Source organism: Schistocerca cancellata, chromosome 3 (assembly GCF_023864275.1).
Source record: "Schistocerca cancellata isolate TAMUIC-IGC-003103 chromosome 3, iqSchCanc2.1, whole genome shotgun sequence".
Taxonomy (NCBI): Eukaryota; Metazoa; Arthropoda; class Insecta; order Orthoptera; family Acrididae; genus Schistocerca; species Schistocerca cancellata.
This window is the reverse complement of record NC_064628.1, coordinates 621,962,314-621,978,750: the sequence shown is the minus strand read 5'-3', so window position 1 is coordinate 621,978,750 and position 16,437 is coordinate 621,962,314. Positions and strand designations below refer to the sequence as shown.

The 16,437-nt window shown below is 37.0% G+C and overlaps 1 protein-coding gene across 1 annotated transcript in view; it reads right to left on the bottom strand.

Annotated features, from left to right (window-relative positions):
- LOC126176466 (DNA repair and recombination protein RAD54B-like) overlaps positions 1–16,437 on the bottom strand; it is a 359,746-nt gene that overhangs the window by 116,004 nt on the left and 227,305 nt on the right. Inside the window, exons 11-12 of the mRNA XM_049923623.1 lie at positions 14,949–15,095; positions 14,666–14,818 (exon numbers count right to left, since the gene is read on the bottom strand). Of these exons, the coding sequence (XP_049779580.1) occupies positions 14,666–14,818; positions 14,949–15,095 (300 nt within the window). The remainder of the gene's footprint in view (positions 1–14,665; positions 14,819–14,948; positions 15,096–16,437) is intronic.

Sequence of the window (16,437 nt, the reverse complement as noted above, 5' to 3'; positions counted from 1 at the left end):
AAATGTCTTACAATTTAAAAGCTGGTTCCTAAATCTCTGTCTTACCATTATATAATCTGATACCTATTAGTATCTCCAGGGTTCTTCCATGTATACAACCTTCTTTCATGATTCTTAAACCAAGTGTTAGGTATGATTGAGTTGTCCTCTGTGCAAAATTATACGAGGCGGCTTCCTCTTTCATTTCTTAGCCCCAATCCATATTCACCTACTACGTTTCCTTCTCTCCCTTTTCCTACACTCGAATTCCAGTCACCCATGACTATTAAATTTTCGTCTCCCTTCATTATCTGAATCATTTCTTTTATTTCATCATACATTTCTTCAATTTCTTCATCATCTGCAGAGCTAGTTGGCATTTAAACTTGTACTACTGTAGTAGGTGTGGGCTTCGTATCTATCTTGGCCACAATAATGTATTCACTATGCTCTTTGTAGTAACTTACCTGCATTCCTATTTTCCTATTCAGTATTAAACCTACTCCCGCATTACCCCTATTTGATTTTGTGTTTATAACCCTGTAGTCACCTGACCAGAAGTCTTGTTCCTCCTGCCACCGAACTTCACTAATTCCCACTATATCTAACTTTAACCTATCCATTTCCCTTTTTAAATTTTCTAACCTATCTGCCCGATTAAGGGATCTGACATTCCACGCTCCGATCCATAGAATGCCAGTTTTCTTTCTACTGATAACGACATCCTCTTGAGTAGTCCCCGCCCGGAGATCCGAATGGGGGACTATTTTACCTCCGGAATATTTTACCCAAGAGGACGCCATCATTTAATCATACAGTAAAGCTGCATGCCCTCGGGAAAAATTACGGCTTTAGTTTCCCCTTGCTTTCAGCCGCTCGCAGTACCGGCACAGCAAGGCCGCTTTGGTTATTGTTACAAGGCCAGATCAGTCAATCATCCAGACTGTTGCCCTTGCAACTACTGAAAAGGCTGCTTCCCCTCTTCAGGAACCACATGTTTGTCTGGCCTCTCAACAGATACCCCTACACTGTGGTTGTACCTAAGGTACGGCTATCTGTATCGCTGAGGCATGCAAGCCTCCCCACCAACGGCAAGGTCCATGGTTCATGGGGGGGGGGGGGGGGGGGGGGGGGGGGGGGGGGAAATACAGGGTTATAAATACACAATCAAATAGGGGTAATGCAGGAGTAGGTTTAATAATGAATAAAACAGCAGGAGCGTGGGAAACCTACTACGAACAGCATAGTCAACATATGTAGCCAAGACAGACACGAAGCCCTACTACAGTAGTACAAGTTTATATGTCAATTAGCCCCACAGATAACGAAGAGATTGAAGAAATGTATGATGAAATAATAAATTATTCAGACAGTGAAAGGAGACAAAAATTTAATAGTCATGAGGGACTGGAATTTGATAGTAGGAAAAGGAAGAGAAGGAAAAGTAATAGGTGAATATGGGATGGGAGTAAGGAATGAAAGATGAAGCCGCCTAGTAGAATTTTGCACAGGTTTAAGAATCATGAAAGAAGGTCGTATACATGGAAGCGGCCTGGAGACTCTGGGAGGTTTCAGATAGAGTATATAATGGTAAGACAGAGATTTAGGAACCACATTTTAAATTGTAGGACACTTCCAAGGGCAGATGTGGACTCTGACCACAATCTGTTAGTTATGAACTGTAGATTAAAACTGAAGAAACTGAAAAATGGTTGGAACTTAAAAAGATAGGACTTGGATAAACTGAAATAACTAGAGGTTGTAGAGAGTTTCAGAGAGAGCATTAGGGGTTAATTGACAAAAACGGGGGAAAGAAATACAGCAGAAGAAGAATGGGTAGCTTTGAGAAATGAAATAGTGAAGCAGCAAAGGATCAAGTAGGTAAAAAGATGAGGGCTAGTAGAAATCCTTGGGTAACAGAAGAGATATTGAATTTAATCAATGAAAAGAGAAAATATAAGAATGTAGTAAATGAAGCAGTCAAAAAGGAATACAAATGTCTCAAAAAATGAGATCAACAGGAAGTGCAACATGGCTAAGCAGAGATGGCTAGAGGACACATTTAAGGATGTAGAGGCATATATCACTAGGGGTAAGACAGATACTGTCTAGAGGAAAATTAAAGATACCTTTGGAGAAAAGAGATCCACTTGCATGAATATCAAGAGCTCGGACAGAAAACCAGTTCTAAGCAAAGAAGGGAAAACAGAAAGGTGGAAGGAGTATAGAGAGGGTCTGTACAAGGGCGATGTACTTGATGGCAACATTATGGAAATGGAAGAGGATGTAGATGAAGATGAAATGGGAGGTATGATACTGCATGAAGAATTTGACAGAGCACTGAAGGACCTAAATCGAAACAAGGCCTCAGGAGTAGACAACACTCCATTAGAACTACTGATAGCCTTGGGAGAGCCAGCCCTGGAAATCTCTACCATCTGGTAAGCAAGATGTATGAGACAGGCAATACACCATCAGACTTCAAGAAGAATATAATAATTCCAATCCCAAAGAAAGCAAGTGTTGACAGATGTGAAAATTACCAAACTAACAGTTTAATAGGACATGGCTGCAAAATACTAACACAAATTCTTTGCAGACAAATGGAAATCTGGTAGAAGCTGACTGTAGGTAAGATTAGTTTGGATTCTGTAGAAATGTTGGAACAATTGAGGCAATACTGACCCTACGACTTATATTAGAAGATGGATCAAGGAAAGGCAAATCTATGTCTCTAGCATTTGTAGATTTAGAGAAAGCTTTTGACAATGTTTACTGGAATCCTCTCTTTCAAATTCTGAAGATGGCAGGGGTCAAATACAGGGACCAAAAGGCTGTTTACAATTTGTACAGAAACCAGCTGGCAGTTATAAGAGTCGAGGGGTATGAAAGGGAAGCAGTGGTTGGGAAGGGAGTGAGACAGGATTGTAGCCTCTCGCCGATGTTATTCAATCTGTATATTGAGCAAGCTATAAAGGAAACAAAAGAAAAATTCGGAGTAGGTATTAAAATCCTTGGAGAAGAAATAAAAACTTTGAGGTTCGCCGATGACATTGTAATTCTGTCAGAGACAGCAAAGGACTTGGAAGAGCAGTTGAATGGAATGGACAGTGTCTTGAAAGGAGGGTATAAGATGAGCATCAACAAAAGCAAAATGAGGATAATGGAATGTAATCGAATTAAGTCGGGTGATGCTGAGGGAATTAGATTAGGAAATGAGACACTTAAAGTAGTAAAGGAGTTTTGCTACTTGGGGAGCAAAATAACTGATGATGGTCGAAGTAGAGAGGATATAAAATGTAGACTAGCAATGGCAAGGAAAGCGTTTCTGAAGAAGAAAAATTTTTTAACATCGAGTATAGATTTAAATGTCAGGAAGTCATTTCTGAAAGTATTTGTATGGGGTGTAGCCATGTATGGAAGTGAAACGTGGACAATAAATAGTTTAGACAAGAAGAGAATAGATGCTTTCGAAATGTGGCACTACAGAGGAATGCTGAAGATTAGATGGGTAGATCACTTAACTAATGAGGATGTACTGAATAGAAATGGGGAGAAAGGAATTTATGGCAGAACTTGACGAGAAGAAGGGATCAGTTGGTAGCACATGTTCTGAGACATCAAGGGATCACAAATATAGTACTGGAGGGCAGAGTGGAGGATAAAAATCATAGAGGAAGATCAAGATATCAAGAGATCAAGACACTAAGCAGATTCAGAAGAATGTAGGTTGCAGTAGTTACTTGGAGATGAAAATGCTTGCACATGGAGGGCTGCATCAAACCAGTCCTTGGACTGAAGACAACAACAACAACAACAACAACAACTACAACTACAACAACATTCTTATGTGATACATCACCTGCATAGAACTCTTGCAGATCTGACGAAGGCAAAGAGGAAACTTGTCACTGAGTTCTAATCCTACTTTAACATTGTCCACACAAAATGCAGTGAGAATTTTTGTGAGTTCAAATAAAATTTTGCTATGACTGATCTTATCACCATTGTGCAAAGTGTTTCAAACTGTATCACACTGCTTATTAGAAATTTTGGGGAAGGATTTCTGTTTCAAGCAGAACACAAGGATCGCTATTTTGATAATTTGTAAATAACTTTGCCCCTATAAGTGAGCACAACACTTAGGGCATCATTTCACAGCAACAGCAACCAAGTTATACCTTTATTTATTTCCTCTGTTATTTGGCAGGTACTTTTTCCACAAATAGAGAAGTAGTTTCTTAAAGTGAGTTTATTAGTTAGTTATTACATTCTGTTGGATTTAATTTATTTTGTATTTCTTTGTTTTAACTCATTTAGCTCTTGGGCACCCAGCTGTAGTCAATTAACATTGCAGAACTGAGGAACGGAAACATTATGATCATCTCCTTAATAGTGCGTTGGCCCACCTTTGGAATGCAACACAAAGGTTATTTTGCAGGATACAGGTTTGACAAGCCCTTGACAAGTTTCCAAAGATATGTGGCACCAGATGTCTATGCACTGATCACCAAATTCCGAAAAATTACAGGTCAATGGTTGGTAGCCATGGAGCTGATGCCTGATAGAATTCCAAATGTGTTCCACCAGATTAAGATCAGGTGAATGTATTGGCGTTACATCACTTCACATTCACTATTGTGCTCTTCAAACCAATGTAAAACAATTCTGGCCTTGAGACACAGACACTTATCCTTGTCGAAGCACCACCACCATCAGGGAAGACTTCACACATTAAGAAATGCAGGTGGCCCACAGTACATTCATGTAGACCAAAACTGTCTTGGTGCCTTTGATTATCACTTCAGGTCACATGGAAGCCCAACTGAATGTCTCCAATAGCATAATACTGTCCCCATCAGTCTGCATCCATGGCAAAGGGCATTTTTCGAGCAGCCATTCACCTGAATGATGACAGATATGGACACTGTCATTGACTTGGTGAACAAAAAACATATCACTCCCATCAGGCACACATTTCCATTGATACACAATGTAATCTCAATGGCCCTTGCCAACTGCAGTCGTAATGAATGATGTCTTTGGGTCAACATGAGAAAATATAGGTGTCACCTGCTGCAGAGCCCCATGTGGAACAATGTGTGTTGAACAGTGTGGTCTGAAATACTTGTGCCAGCACCAGCACTGTACACTGTCATCAGATCTGCATGTATTGCTGCCTATCCTGTTTTACAGAGAGGGCAAGAGTTCAATCTCCATGTACTGTGATGAGGCATGGACATCCAAGACTTTGTCACCTGTCCCACTGTTCCTGAACCATTTTCTGTATATTTTCATGACAGTAGCACAGTACTAGCTGACCAGTTTTGTCATCACCATGAAGCTCATTTCCGAGCACCAGGCCATAGCAATATGCTATCTATCAAAGTCAGCTATGTCAGTGTATTTCCCCATTTGCAGCCCGCATTGTTGACAGAATGATTCCCTATATGTCTCCACTTACATTCTTTCCTTACCATATCATGCCACGTGGCAGTAATCAATCTCGCATTGGGCAGTGGTCATAATGTTTAGGCTCATTAGCGCAATTGTGAGATCTATCTGAAATCATACCAACAGGGAAATGTTGATTTTCTCTCTCAACTTGCTATTGGGGCCAATCCCAATTCAACACTTAAGGAATTATATGTTTCCAGTAGGACAGAAAGGTCATGCACCCCCTAAATGATTTTCTTATTACATGTGACACTGTGGCACATACTCGACTAGAGTATCCCTCCTAAGCTGGAGAACTGATTAATTCAACTGCAGGTAGTCTGAGCACTTAACCACTATGGTCAATGATGTCTCACAAAATTATATCACCCTCCAGCACAGACTAGCACTGGTCGCTGGTATTTCATTACTAAAAACACAACAGGCACCATCATGCTGTCATCTCTCGATGCCTGTGTAGACAGGTCTTGGTGCTGCTCTATCACAGCCGTTGGTGGCTAACATAAATGAATGCCCTTGTTAGGCAGTGGGCATACTGATTAAATATCAACACTGAAGTCGAACACCTGGTAAAAGCATGTCCATGATATGTAACTTGGCAGGTGAAATCTCCTCAGTCATTTGCACTGTGGCGCACAAAATGTTGGAGCACTTTCATATTCATTTCATGGGGTTTATCCCTAATATCATGAAACTTCAATTATAGATACAAATAACAGAAATAATATTGTTAATGAAATGTTAATTGAGGCCTTAATAAAAAATGTTGCACCTGAAGACCTTCCATGCACAATCATAACCGACAATTTGCAATTTGGCACAGCTAATATTAATCGGTTTTCAAAATATATTGTATCCAAATGGCATGACCACATGACAATGGTTCCAATTAACACTCAATTCAGTATCAGTCTTAAAGGCTGGTAAAAACTTTCACAATAGCATTGTCCAAGGTCATGCAAGATTTTAACTTTCAGGGTGTAACGGAACATATTAAAGGCTTTACTGTACCGAAGTATGCGATACCCTCCAAATTCAACCAGTTTAACGAGTATTTATGATTATAGAAAAGTTATTGTGTATGTTAACAATGATTGCATAACATGTCTGCATAAACAGTCAACCCATTAAATTATACTGAATAACTGACCCACACAAAAGTTTATATCACTTGATCACTGATACAGCAAATGTCATCATGTTAAAACACTAAGTTCATCTTAAATAATTAATATGAAGTACGAAAAATAGTGGCCAACTTAGGTATTTTGGATCTCCTTAAATAAAAATCACCCAGTGAAACCTATTTGTTCACTAGGAGCGTTTTCACTCAGTATTCACGTAAGCAATCCTATTTTAGACGAAAACCAATGTAATTCTTAATAATTCATGTTATTTACTTATTTATGCAAATTAGAGAAGTCAATTGACAAACTTCTAAAAAACGGCCTTTTTGTAACAAAGAATTATTCTATCAAGTCAACAAATCTGTCTGTCATCCTAATAACATGTTAAATTATGTCACTCGATGCAAATTAATAACTTTTCTGCACAAATTATGATAACAGATGTACATGTGACTTTATAAACTATATCTCTTTTTAGTAGTTCTTTGACAATGTTATAAATACAAGCAGCAAGAAGGGTCGAAAGGCAGTCGGAATGTCACTTTGGTACAGTGTGTTTGTGTGTTATTGTTTGAGGTGGATAAACAATGCAAAGAACATGTAAAGGTAGTTGTGTTGTGACATGGTCTTTGGTGGACAGTGGAATTAAGATGGCCACCAGAGTAATAAATATTTGAAGTTTACATATTTGTTGGTTTCGCTCGTTCTTTATCATCAAAAGCATATAGAAAACACGTGACCTCATGTTTTTAACCCTAGACAACCAGATGTAGAGCCAGCATCAGCATCGAGAGACAGCAGCGATCCAGCAAGTAGCAGCGATTACTACAACACAATGCATTTTAATGGCGCCAACCTAACATCAAGTGCTAACAAGCTCCGTAAATGGGAGTGAAATAGTGCGATTATAGCGATTAGCAGTATCTACGACCAGGCGACCATTACAAAAGTGGGGGCTCGTCCGGGATCTTTAAGTGCATCAATGATAATAGTGCAGCAATAAATTTCGTAAGTGCTTATCATTCCAAAAAAGTTTATTTGTGCAGTGTGGCAACAGTGAAAATATGTCAAAAATAAATAAATAAATAAATAAATGAAGTGTTTTTGTGCGACTACCAAAAACCATCATCACACCACTCGGAAGATTAACGTCTGGATTATGTCAATGGAATTCATCAATCAAGACTTCAGCTTCGATAAAACCGAATAGAAGTGAAGAAAGCCAACAGGAACACCGATCACGACATCATAGCTACATATAGCAAGGTATTTTGTTGCTGTTGTCATTTAAAATAATTAATAGTTAACATGTCTCTACCTGAGAGTGATGAGATCGTAGGAAATGTAAAAATTGAACCAGGGGATGGTGAACAATTAAACTTAACAGAGTGGCTAGCAGGGTTTGCAACTCCAATAAGCTCGCAACTTAAACAATCAATTGAACAAGTAAGTTTGGATTTTAAACAATCAAGTGAACAAGTACGTTTGGATGTTAAACAATCCAGTGAACAAGTAAGTTTGAAACTTAAAGAAAACACAGATAGACTGGATAAGTTAAGTTTGGATTTTGATCTATTAAGTACTCATCTCAATGAGAAGTGTGGGGAAATTAAAACTACCCTCAGTAAGGACACTAGAGAACAGTTGATACACTTCAGAAAAGAATTTCAAGTTAAAGTTGAAAGTTTAAATGAAAACATACAAGCTAACACAGACAGCATTGCTGTCATCTATAACGGAGTAGATACTGAAGCTAAAAGATTAGATCAGAGAATAGACAAAACATCAGAAAACCTTAAACAAGAATACAACCTGTATACCACTAATGTAGATACAAAAGTAGAAAATATACACACTAAATGTACACAATTGGAGGACGCATTGATGTACAAACAAACTATTTACAATCAAAATACAATGTATGGGCACATCCAAGTGAAATGCTTTCCTGGTGAAAATCTGCACCCTATTGACTTTATTCACCAATGTAAGGATATGTTTGTTGTAGGAATGTCAGGTAACATAAAAATTAAGTTAGTAAAACGGTTTCTAGAAGGGGAGGCCCTATCCTGGGCAAATGAGAATAGTGATTCTTGGAATACTTTTGAAGAGTTTGAAGCTAAATTTATTTGCTAATTTTGGTCACAATCCATACAAGCCAGGTTAAAGTCGGAATTTCTAAATGGACCAGTGTATAGAGGGAAAGTAGGGGGAATGCAAAAATTTTGCAGAGATCAATTGAAAAAACTTGCTCACTTGAATAACTCTTTTGATATTATGACACAAATTGATGTTTTAAAAAGAAGGTTACCAGAGAGACTGCAGTGGGAATTGGTCCATGGACCAGACGATTCAATGGAAGAGTTCCTGAAATTTGTAGATAGATTAGATAGGGCCTTGGAAAGAGAAAATAACCAAAGTTTTGGCTCTGGCAACAACCAGTATGGGGGGTGGAACAGGAATGTAAATAGAGATTATTATGGGAGGAGAGACTTTGAAAATTCTGGAAATAATGCTCCAAATAGGGGAGATAGGAGATATAAAAATGATTTCAGAAACAATACACAGGAGGGAGGATGGAGGAGAGATAACAGGAATGATAGAAATAGGTATTGGGGAAGAGAACAAGATAGAAGGGGGTTTGTTGAAACTAGGGAACAAAATAACTACTACAAACGGACAGACCGAGGGAACCAGCCGGGAAACGGTGGACAGTCCCACTAGATGTCCGTAGTTTTGGGGCTAGACAATATTATGGTAGGACAACACATAACCGAAACTGGAAAAGGAGAGGATACAATGTAAAGAGTAAGTACCATGAAAATACTGATGTTGTTAGAATGAATAAATTAGAATTTAATAAAAGGTTTTGGGATACTATGAGTAAAAGTGATACAGTTAATAAAAAACAGTGTTCAAGCACAGGTAGTTAGTGAAAGTGCAGAAGTTGAAGATATTGCAGAGTTCCATAGTTGGGCTGAAAAAGATACTGGTGTTAATAGCAAGTCAGACACACCACAAATAGAATCTATTTTGGGGGGTTTATTTGATAAGAAGGGGGATGAGGAAGTGTTTAATGGAGCCAAAGACTCAACTGCTGAGATTCAGATACATAGGGGGGAAACTGAAGATGGGGTTATTGTGGAGGAGGAGGAAGAAGTAATAGAGGGACATTTAAATAATGATCCTAAATCAAGTGATGTTATTGATGAGAGTGTGGAGGAAGAAATTGAAGTATTTGTAGAATTGAAAAGTGATTATGTGGGAAAGGTAAGTGATGTGGCAAACATGGGTAATAATGAGGTTAATTTAAGTGAAATGCAGACTAGAGAATGTGTATCTGAGGACAAGCTATTGCCGATTGGGAACTATGAAACACTAATCTATGAGAATGGTGGAGGAGGAGAGGAGGAGATTAGTGTTTAACGTCCCGTCGACAACGAGGTCATTAGAGACGGAGCGCAAGCTCGGGTGAGGGAAGGATGGGGAAGGAAATCGGCCGTGCCCTTTCAAAGGAACCATCCCAGCATTTGCCTGAAGCGATTTAGGAAAATCACGGAAAACCTAAATCAGGATGGCCGGAGACGGGATTGAACCGTCGTCCTCCCGAATGCGAGTCCAGTGTGCTAACCACTGCGCCACCTCACTCGGTATGAGAATGGTAATAATAATATTAAAGAAAATATAAAGGGATGGAATGTAAATGTGTGTTTTCAAGAAAAAGGGGAAAAGTTTTTAGAAGTTTTGTGGAACAACTGTGGACACTGTATGAACAAAGATGCCTTTTGGAAAGAATTAGCAAAGGTAAGTGCAACCTTGTATCCTACATGGTGGACAAGAATCCGTAGTGGACTTTATAAAAAAGGGGGTGAAAACAGTAGTTTGTTAAGTGACAACACAGTGTTAAAAGGAACATATGAAAACAAAGGTTTATGTTTAAATGTCAATGCTTTGCAAACAGAGAGGGATGTGTCTAAGTGTAGGAAAGAGACATTAGACTTAGGAACTAAAGAAATTGAAAATGATCTATTGTTTGAAAATACTGAAATAGACAAAGATGTTGAGCTAGGTTGTCCATATGTAAAAGTAAACATTGACATTTGAAATAAAAGAAAGCCCACATCCTAATGCGTATAGAGTTATCTTTCCCAGATCAAGAAGGTTATTTGGATTAAGAAACTTCACTGAATTGAAACCATATAAACATGATTAAGCACATTTCCCTGTTTAAATACAGTTACTTACCCATTTTCCGTAAAGCATGTTATCAGCAAAGATTTTACTGGGTGTGTCAAATAGCAACTACCACTCATCCTACAGACCCTGGAAAAGTTCCAGATCTCTGAGAGAATGGTTTTTATATTTTTATTGTCACTATTGAATATTAAATTTTGAGACATATTCTTTACTTGCAACGGGCAAGAAGGTGACAAACATTTATTACTTTACTTTTTGTATTATTGAGTATGGGACATACTTGCACCAAATAAAAGACAATGTAAAAACTGTTGTGCAAGACCCATCATTTTGTTACTATTGTGTTCCTAGGCATAAGATTTGTGTACAATTTTCTACAGCTAATCAGATGTTCACCAAGTTTGATGTTTGTGTTATGTTGTGACCAATTTAAGTGTCCAATTTTAGTATTAATATGTTCTTGTACTATCTTGACTGTGTCTCAATGGGAGACAATATTTAAAAAACTCTTCTTTTTTTTGCAAATGCATATTATACTCATACATGTGACTTCTCTAGTGTTTGTGTTTATATATCATGTCCATACTTATAATTCTGTTCTTTGTTTTCATTTCTTTTATGTGGCTCAAAAAGAGCAGACAGTTGCAATATTTTCCTATGGACATATGACCTGTCCATCTATGTAATATATTTATGTTCCTTCTATTATCTTGATTAATCTGTGACTCAATGAGAACTGACTTTGAAATAATTTACATATATTTTTGATATATCTTAAAATCGCATGTGATATATTTGTGTCTGTTTTTAATCATTTTGCGTGTGGCTCACTGGGAGCAAAGATTAACATTTTTTTTACTTTCATATATTACTAATTATTTTTATTATGCTGTCATACTGAATGACATAACACAAAGTGCATTTGAAACAACACAACTAAAATATTTGCAGGAAAAAGTCATTTTGAAACGGTGTAACGGTCATTGCATACATTCACATTATGCATAGTAAAAAAAAAATAATAAAAAAAAAAAAAGTAAATAAATAAAATAAAATTATTAAAGTAGTACTTTTCCAAATTTTAACCATTTGACACATTTGTCCTAGTCGGCTAATATCATTAACATTCTGTAAATGATATTACCCGAGGGGGGTATTGTAACGGAACATATTAAAGGCTTTACTGTACCGAAGTATGCGATACCCTCTAAATTCGACCAGTTTAACGAGTATTTATGATTATAGAAAAGTTATTGTGTATGTTAACAATGATTGCATAACATGTCTGCATAAACAGTCAACCCATTAAATTATACTGAATAACTGACCCACACAAAAGTTTATATCACTTGATCACTGATACAGCAAATGTCATCATGTTAAAACACTAAGTTCATCTTAAATAATTAATATGAAGTACGAAAAATAGTGGCCAACTTAGGTATTTTGGATCTCCTTAAATAAAAATCACCCAGTGAAACCTATTTGTTCACTAGGAGCGTTTTCACTCAGTATTCACGTAAGCAATCCTATTTTAGACGAAAACCAATGTAATTCTTAATAATTCATGTTATTTACTTATTTATGCAAATTAGAGAAGTCAATTGACAAACTTCTAAAAAACGGCCTTTTTGTAACAAAGAATTATTCTATCAAGTCAACAAATCTGTCTGTCATCCTAATAACATGTTAAATTATGTCACTCGATGCAAATTAATAACTTTTCTGCACAAATTATGATAACAGATGTACATGTGACTTTATAAACTATATCTCTTTTTAGTAGTTCTTTGACAATGTTATAAATACAAGCAGCAAGAAGGGTCGAAAGGCAGTCGGAATGTCACTTTGGTACAGTGTGTTTGTGTGTTATTGTTTGAGGTGGATAAACAATGCAAAGAACATGTAAAGGAAGTTGTGTTGTGACATGGTCTTTGGTGGACAGTGGAATTAAGATGGCCACCAGAGTAATAAATATTTGAAGTTTACATATTTGTTGGTTTCGCTCGTTCTTTATCATCAAAAGCATATAGAAAACACGGGACCTCATGTTTTTAACCCTAGACAACCAGATGTAGAGCCAGCATCAGCATCGAGAGACAGCAGCGATCCAGCAAGTAGCAGCGATTACTACAACACAATGCATTTTAATGGCGCCAACCTAACATCAAGTGCTAACAAGCTCCGTAAATGGGAGTGAAATAGTGCGATTATAGCGATTAGCAATATCTACAACCAGGCGACCATTACAAGGGCCATCTTCACATTGTTTCTCAAGACATACCGGATAGCACTGGTAGGAGATAATAACCCGGCAGAAATCCTCCAAGGACGGTCACACTGCCCCCTGACCCCCACCCTCCCCACCACGGTGTTTGGTACAACTTTCTACATCCTCAGGTGAAATTTCATGGCATTATGTTCAGTAGTTGAATTTAGGCAGCAGTATAACGTCGTTCAGTGTGTGAATGCTTAAAATCTAGTACTGTGCAGTGACTTCCTGCAAAACAAGGTTTGACACCACACAAAATTCATGCTAGGTTCATAAATATGTATGATGATTTTCCTTCTCCAATTTCCACCACAAAGAATTGGACTGCCAATTGTAAACAAGGCTGTGAAAGTGTTCAACGTAATCTGTGTGAATGATGTCTGAAAATTGCAAACACAACCAATATCAAATTAAAATGTGCACGATATGATCTCGGAAGATCAGTGTATGAAAATTCATGAAATTGCCACGATTTTAAAGACTTCAAAACAATATTTTGACTACATTTTGCATGTAGAATTGAACATAATAAAGTTTTGTGCAAGATGGGTGGCACACCATCTCATGGTGGATCAAAAATGAATTCACACGACAACTCCCGAACAGCATTTGGCAGATTTTTGTAAATAAATAAATAAATAAATTTGCGTCATACTTTCAAGAAAAATAAGCTACTTTAGCAACATGATACAAATTATCTGAAACATAGTAAAAATGAGACTGCAAAAGCAAATCAGGTAAGAGAAGGAATTTATTTGAAGGTAGATAATGAACTGATCAAAGAAAGCACAAAAATTGCAGGCACATTTAACAGTTTCTTACTGTCAGTAGCAGACAATTTTGGTTTGAGTACTAGATAGCCTACAAAGACAAAGAAAAGCCTACCAAAGCACATCTGATGAAATTCAAATTCATCCTATGTATCCAAAACAAGTTTTCAGAGTAATCTACCCTCTTGATACTAAATATTCACCTGGTCATGATGAAATCTATGGTACAATAATTCAACTTAATAACATAAATTAGAGGAAAACTCAAACAAGAAAACTTACTAATTCATGAGATGAACTTGCTGACCAGTTCATACATTTAGGAGGTGAAAAATGCAGTAATGTCAACAGAAAGACATACAAACACCTAGCTTTTGAAACTAATAATTCCGTCATCAGGAAGGAGAGAGGGATAGGTTGGGGAAGGTCAAAAAGAAAGGACAGGTCACTCAGACCTCAGGTTAAGAGAGACCCACCCATAGGGGGATGAATGCTTCAGTCAATCATTGTTCCTAGGTTTTTATTCCATAGTTAACAATAGCTTCACATTTGAAAATGCTTTGAGTAGGTAAAAAATTCAGTTTGGATTCAATGTCAACTAGATGTCACATAATTTGCTTTCTTCGAAAAGGAAGAATATAGAACACATTACCTGGAATACAACCTCTAGTAAGGCAACGGTGTGTTCACATTAAACTTATGGTCAATGACTCCTTTAGTTTACTTATCTACTGTAACTTACCGATACAACAAAATGTACATATTGTGCTATTCCTTGTGCTCTTATTTACATACTCATGAAACACCTGATTGTTCAACAATGGTAGAAGGTAACAATTATGTTATGAGGAAATTAAATATACCTGTGTATAGTATGACACAAACACCACACGCTCCTTAGTTTGCCTCAAATATTGAAGAAGACGTAAGACAATAATAAGTTTTCCAGAGTTTCTTGGACATGTTTCAAGTATTTCAGATGAGAACATATGCATCAGTTTCATTTCAAGTTCTCCCTAGAATAAATTGAAATAAAATACGGTAATAATAATAATAATAATAATAATAATAATAATAATAATAAGTGCCATCATTGTCATATAAATAAGTGTGTCCCAATATCACAGAACAAGGTACAAGCCTCACCTCTATGACACTAGACTTAATAAGCACTGGATGATTGCAAATTTTCTTAAGTAAAGTAATAATATTGAGGTGTGGAACTGATTCCAGAGAAATTAAGTTTTCTTTCTGTGAGTCCCAGTAATCAATCACTGCTCTGTACATACTGATCTGAAACACGTTTTTAAAGTCACTGATTAACACCAATTAAAGATCTTAAAGTAATTTGTAGTAGAAATGTAGAGTCATGTAGTCAATGTTAGCAGAATTAAAAAATTGCTATCGTTCATACTGTTTAAGTTACTTTACAAATCTTATTTAAAAACTCGGGTTGCCAGATCCTCCGTTTTTCCAGATTTATCTGTTCTTTTTTTCTTATCTCTTTTTTCGTCTAATTTAGGTATGCTATTTTTTCTTTCCTTCTTGTCTTTTAAGTTCATGTTCCTATAAACAATTTCCTGAATTTCAGAAGAACTTTAAATGCTAGGGAACCATAATGTTTTTTCATACAATGTAAGCTTTCACGGCCGGTATTGTCTTCACTTAAAACTTCCGGGCTGATAGGCCATGGTCGAAGTATAAAACTATCTCCTGACGTTTCGTCTCCGACTGCAGGAGACATCCTCGGAGGTAAAACGGCGAACTGCCTTTTCCTTCAAATCGTCGAACCGATGCTGACATATCCTCCCCGTAAAGGCGTTTGATCATACAATGTAAGCTTTCACGGCCGGTATTGTCTTCACTTAAAACTTCCGGGCTGATAGGCCGTGATTGAAGTCATTCGCCGTTTTACCTTCGAGGATGTCTCCCGCAGTCGGAGACGAAACGTCAGGAGACAGTTTTATAATTCGACCACAGCCTATCAGCCCGGAAGTTTTAAGTGAAAACATAATGTTTTTGTCTGCATGGATATATGTATAATAAATGATTGTGGGGTCATATTTATGCGTTGGTAACACAATCAGACACTTCTTGAGAATAAATACATAGTGACTAGCATGAGACTAAAGTCTGTGCACTTAGTGCAAGAGTTTTGTCCTTATTCTGATTGAGACTCATTGGTACAATTTGGTAGGCTTCATGATTGTAACAGTTACTTTTAATACAAAGCAATTCTAGTAGGTGTCCATTTGTAGCAAAAGTTGTGTTACACTGGTTGTGTTACAAAGATACCCTGACTGATAAACATTTATCTTGACTGAGTGTAAGTATAGTAGCAACAATAATGAGGGAGTAGTTTCCATTTTTTTTAATTACCATATCTACCTGAATGTAAGATGGACTGAAGGCTTACTAAGATAACACAAAGCAGTGGTTTGGTAAAATAAAGTAACACATATAAATAATAATAAACACATAATAATAATAAACACATCTACATCATTTCACATAGCAGTTTCACGCTGTGTTTTTTCTTTCTTATCTCCTTTTCTGGAAAAACTTACATCCAAAGCTATTCAGTGTGTAATAGTAACACCTTATCCTATTTCTGAGCTCCATCTTACTTGTCACG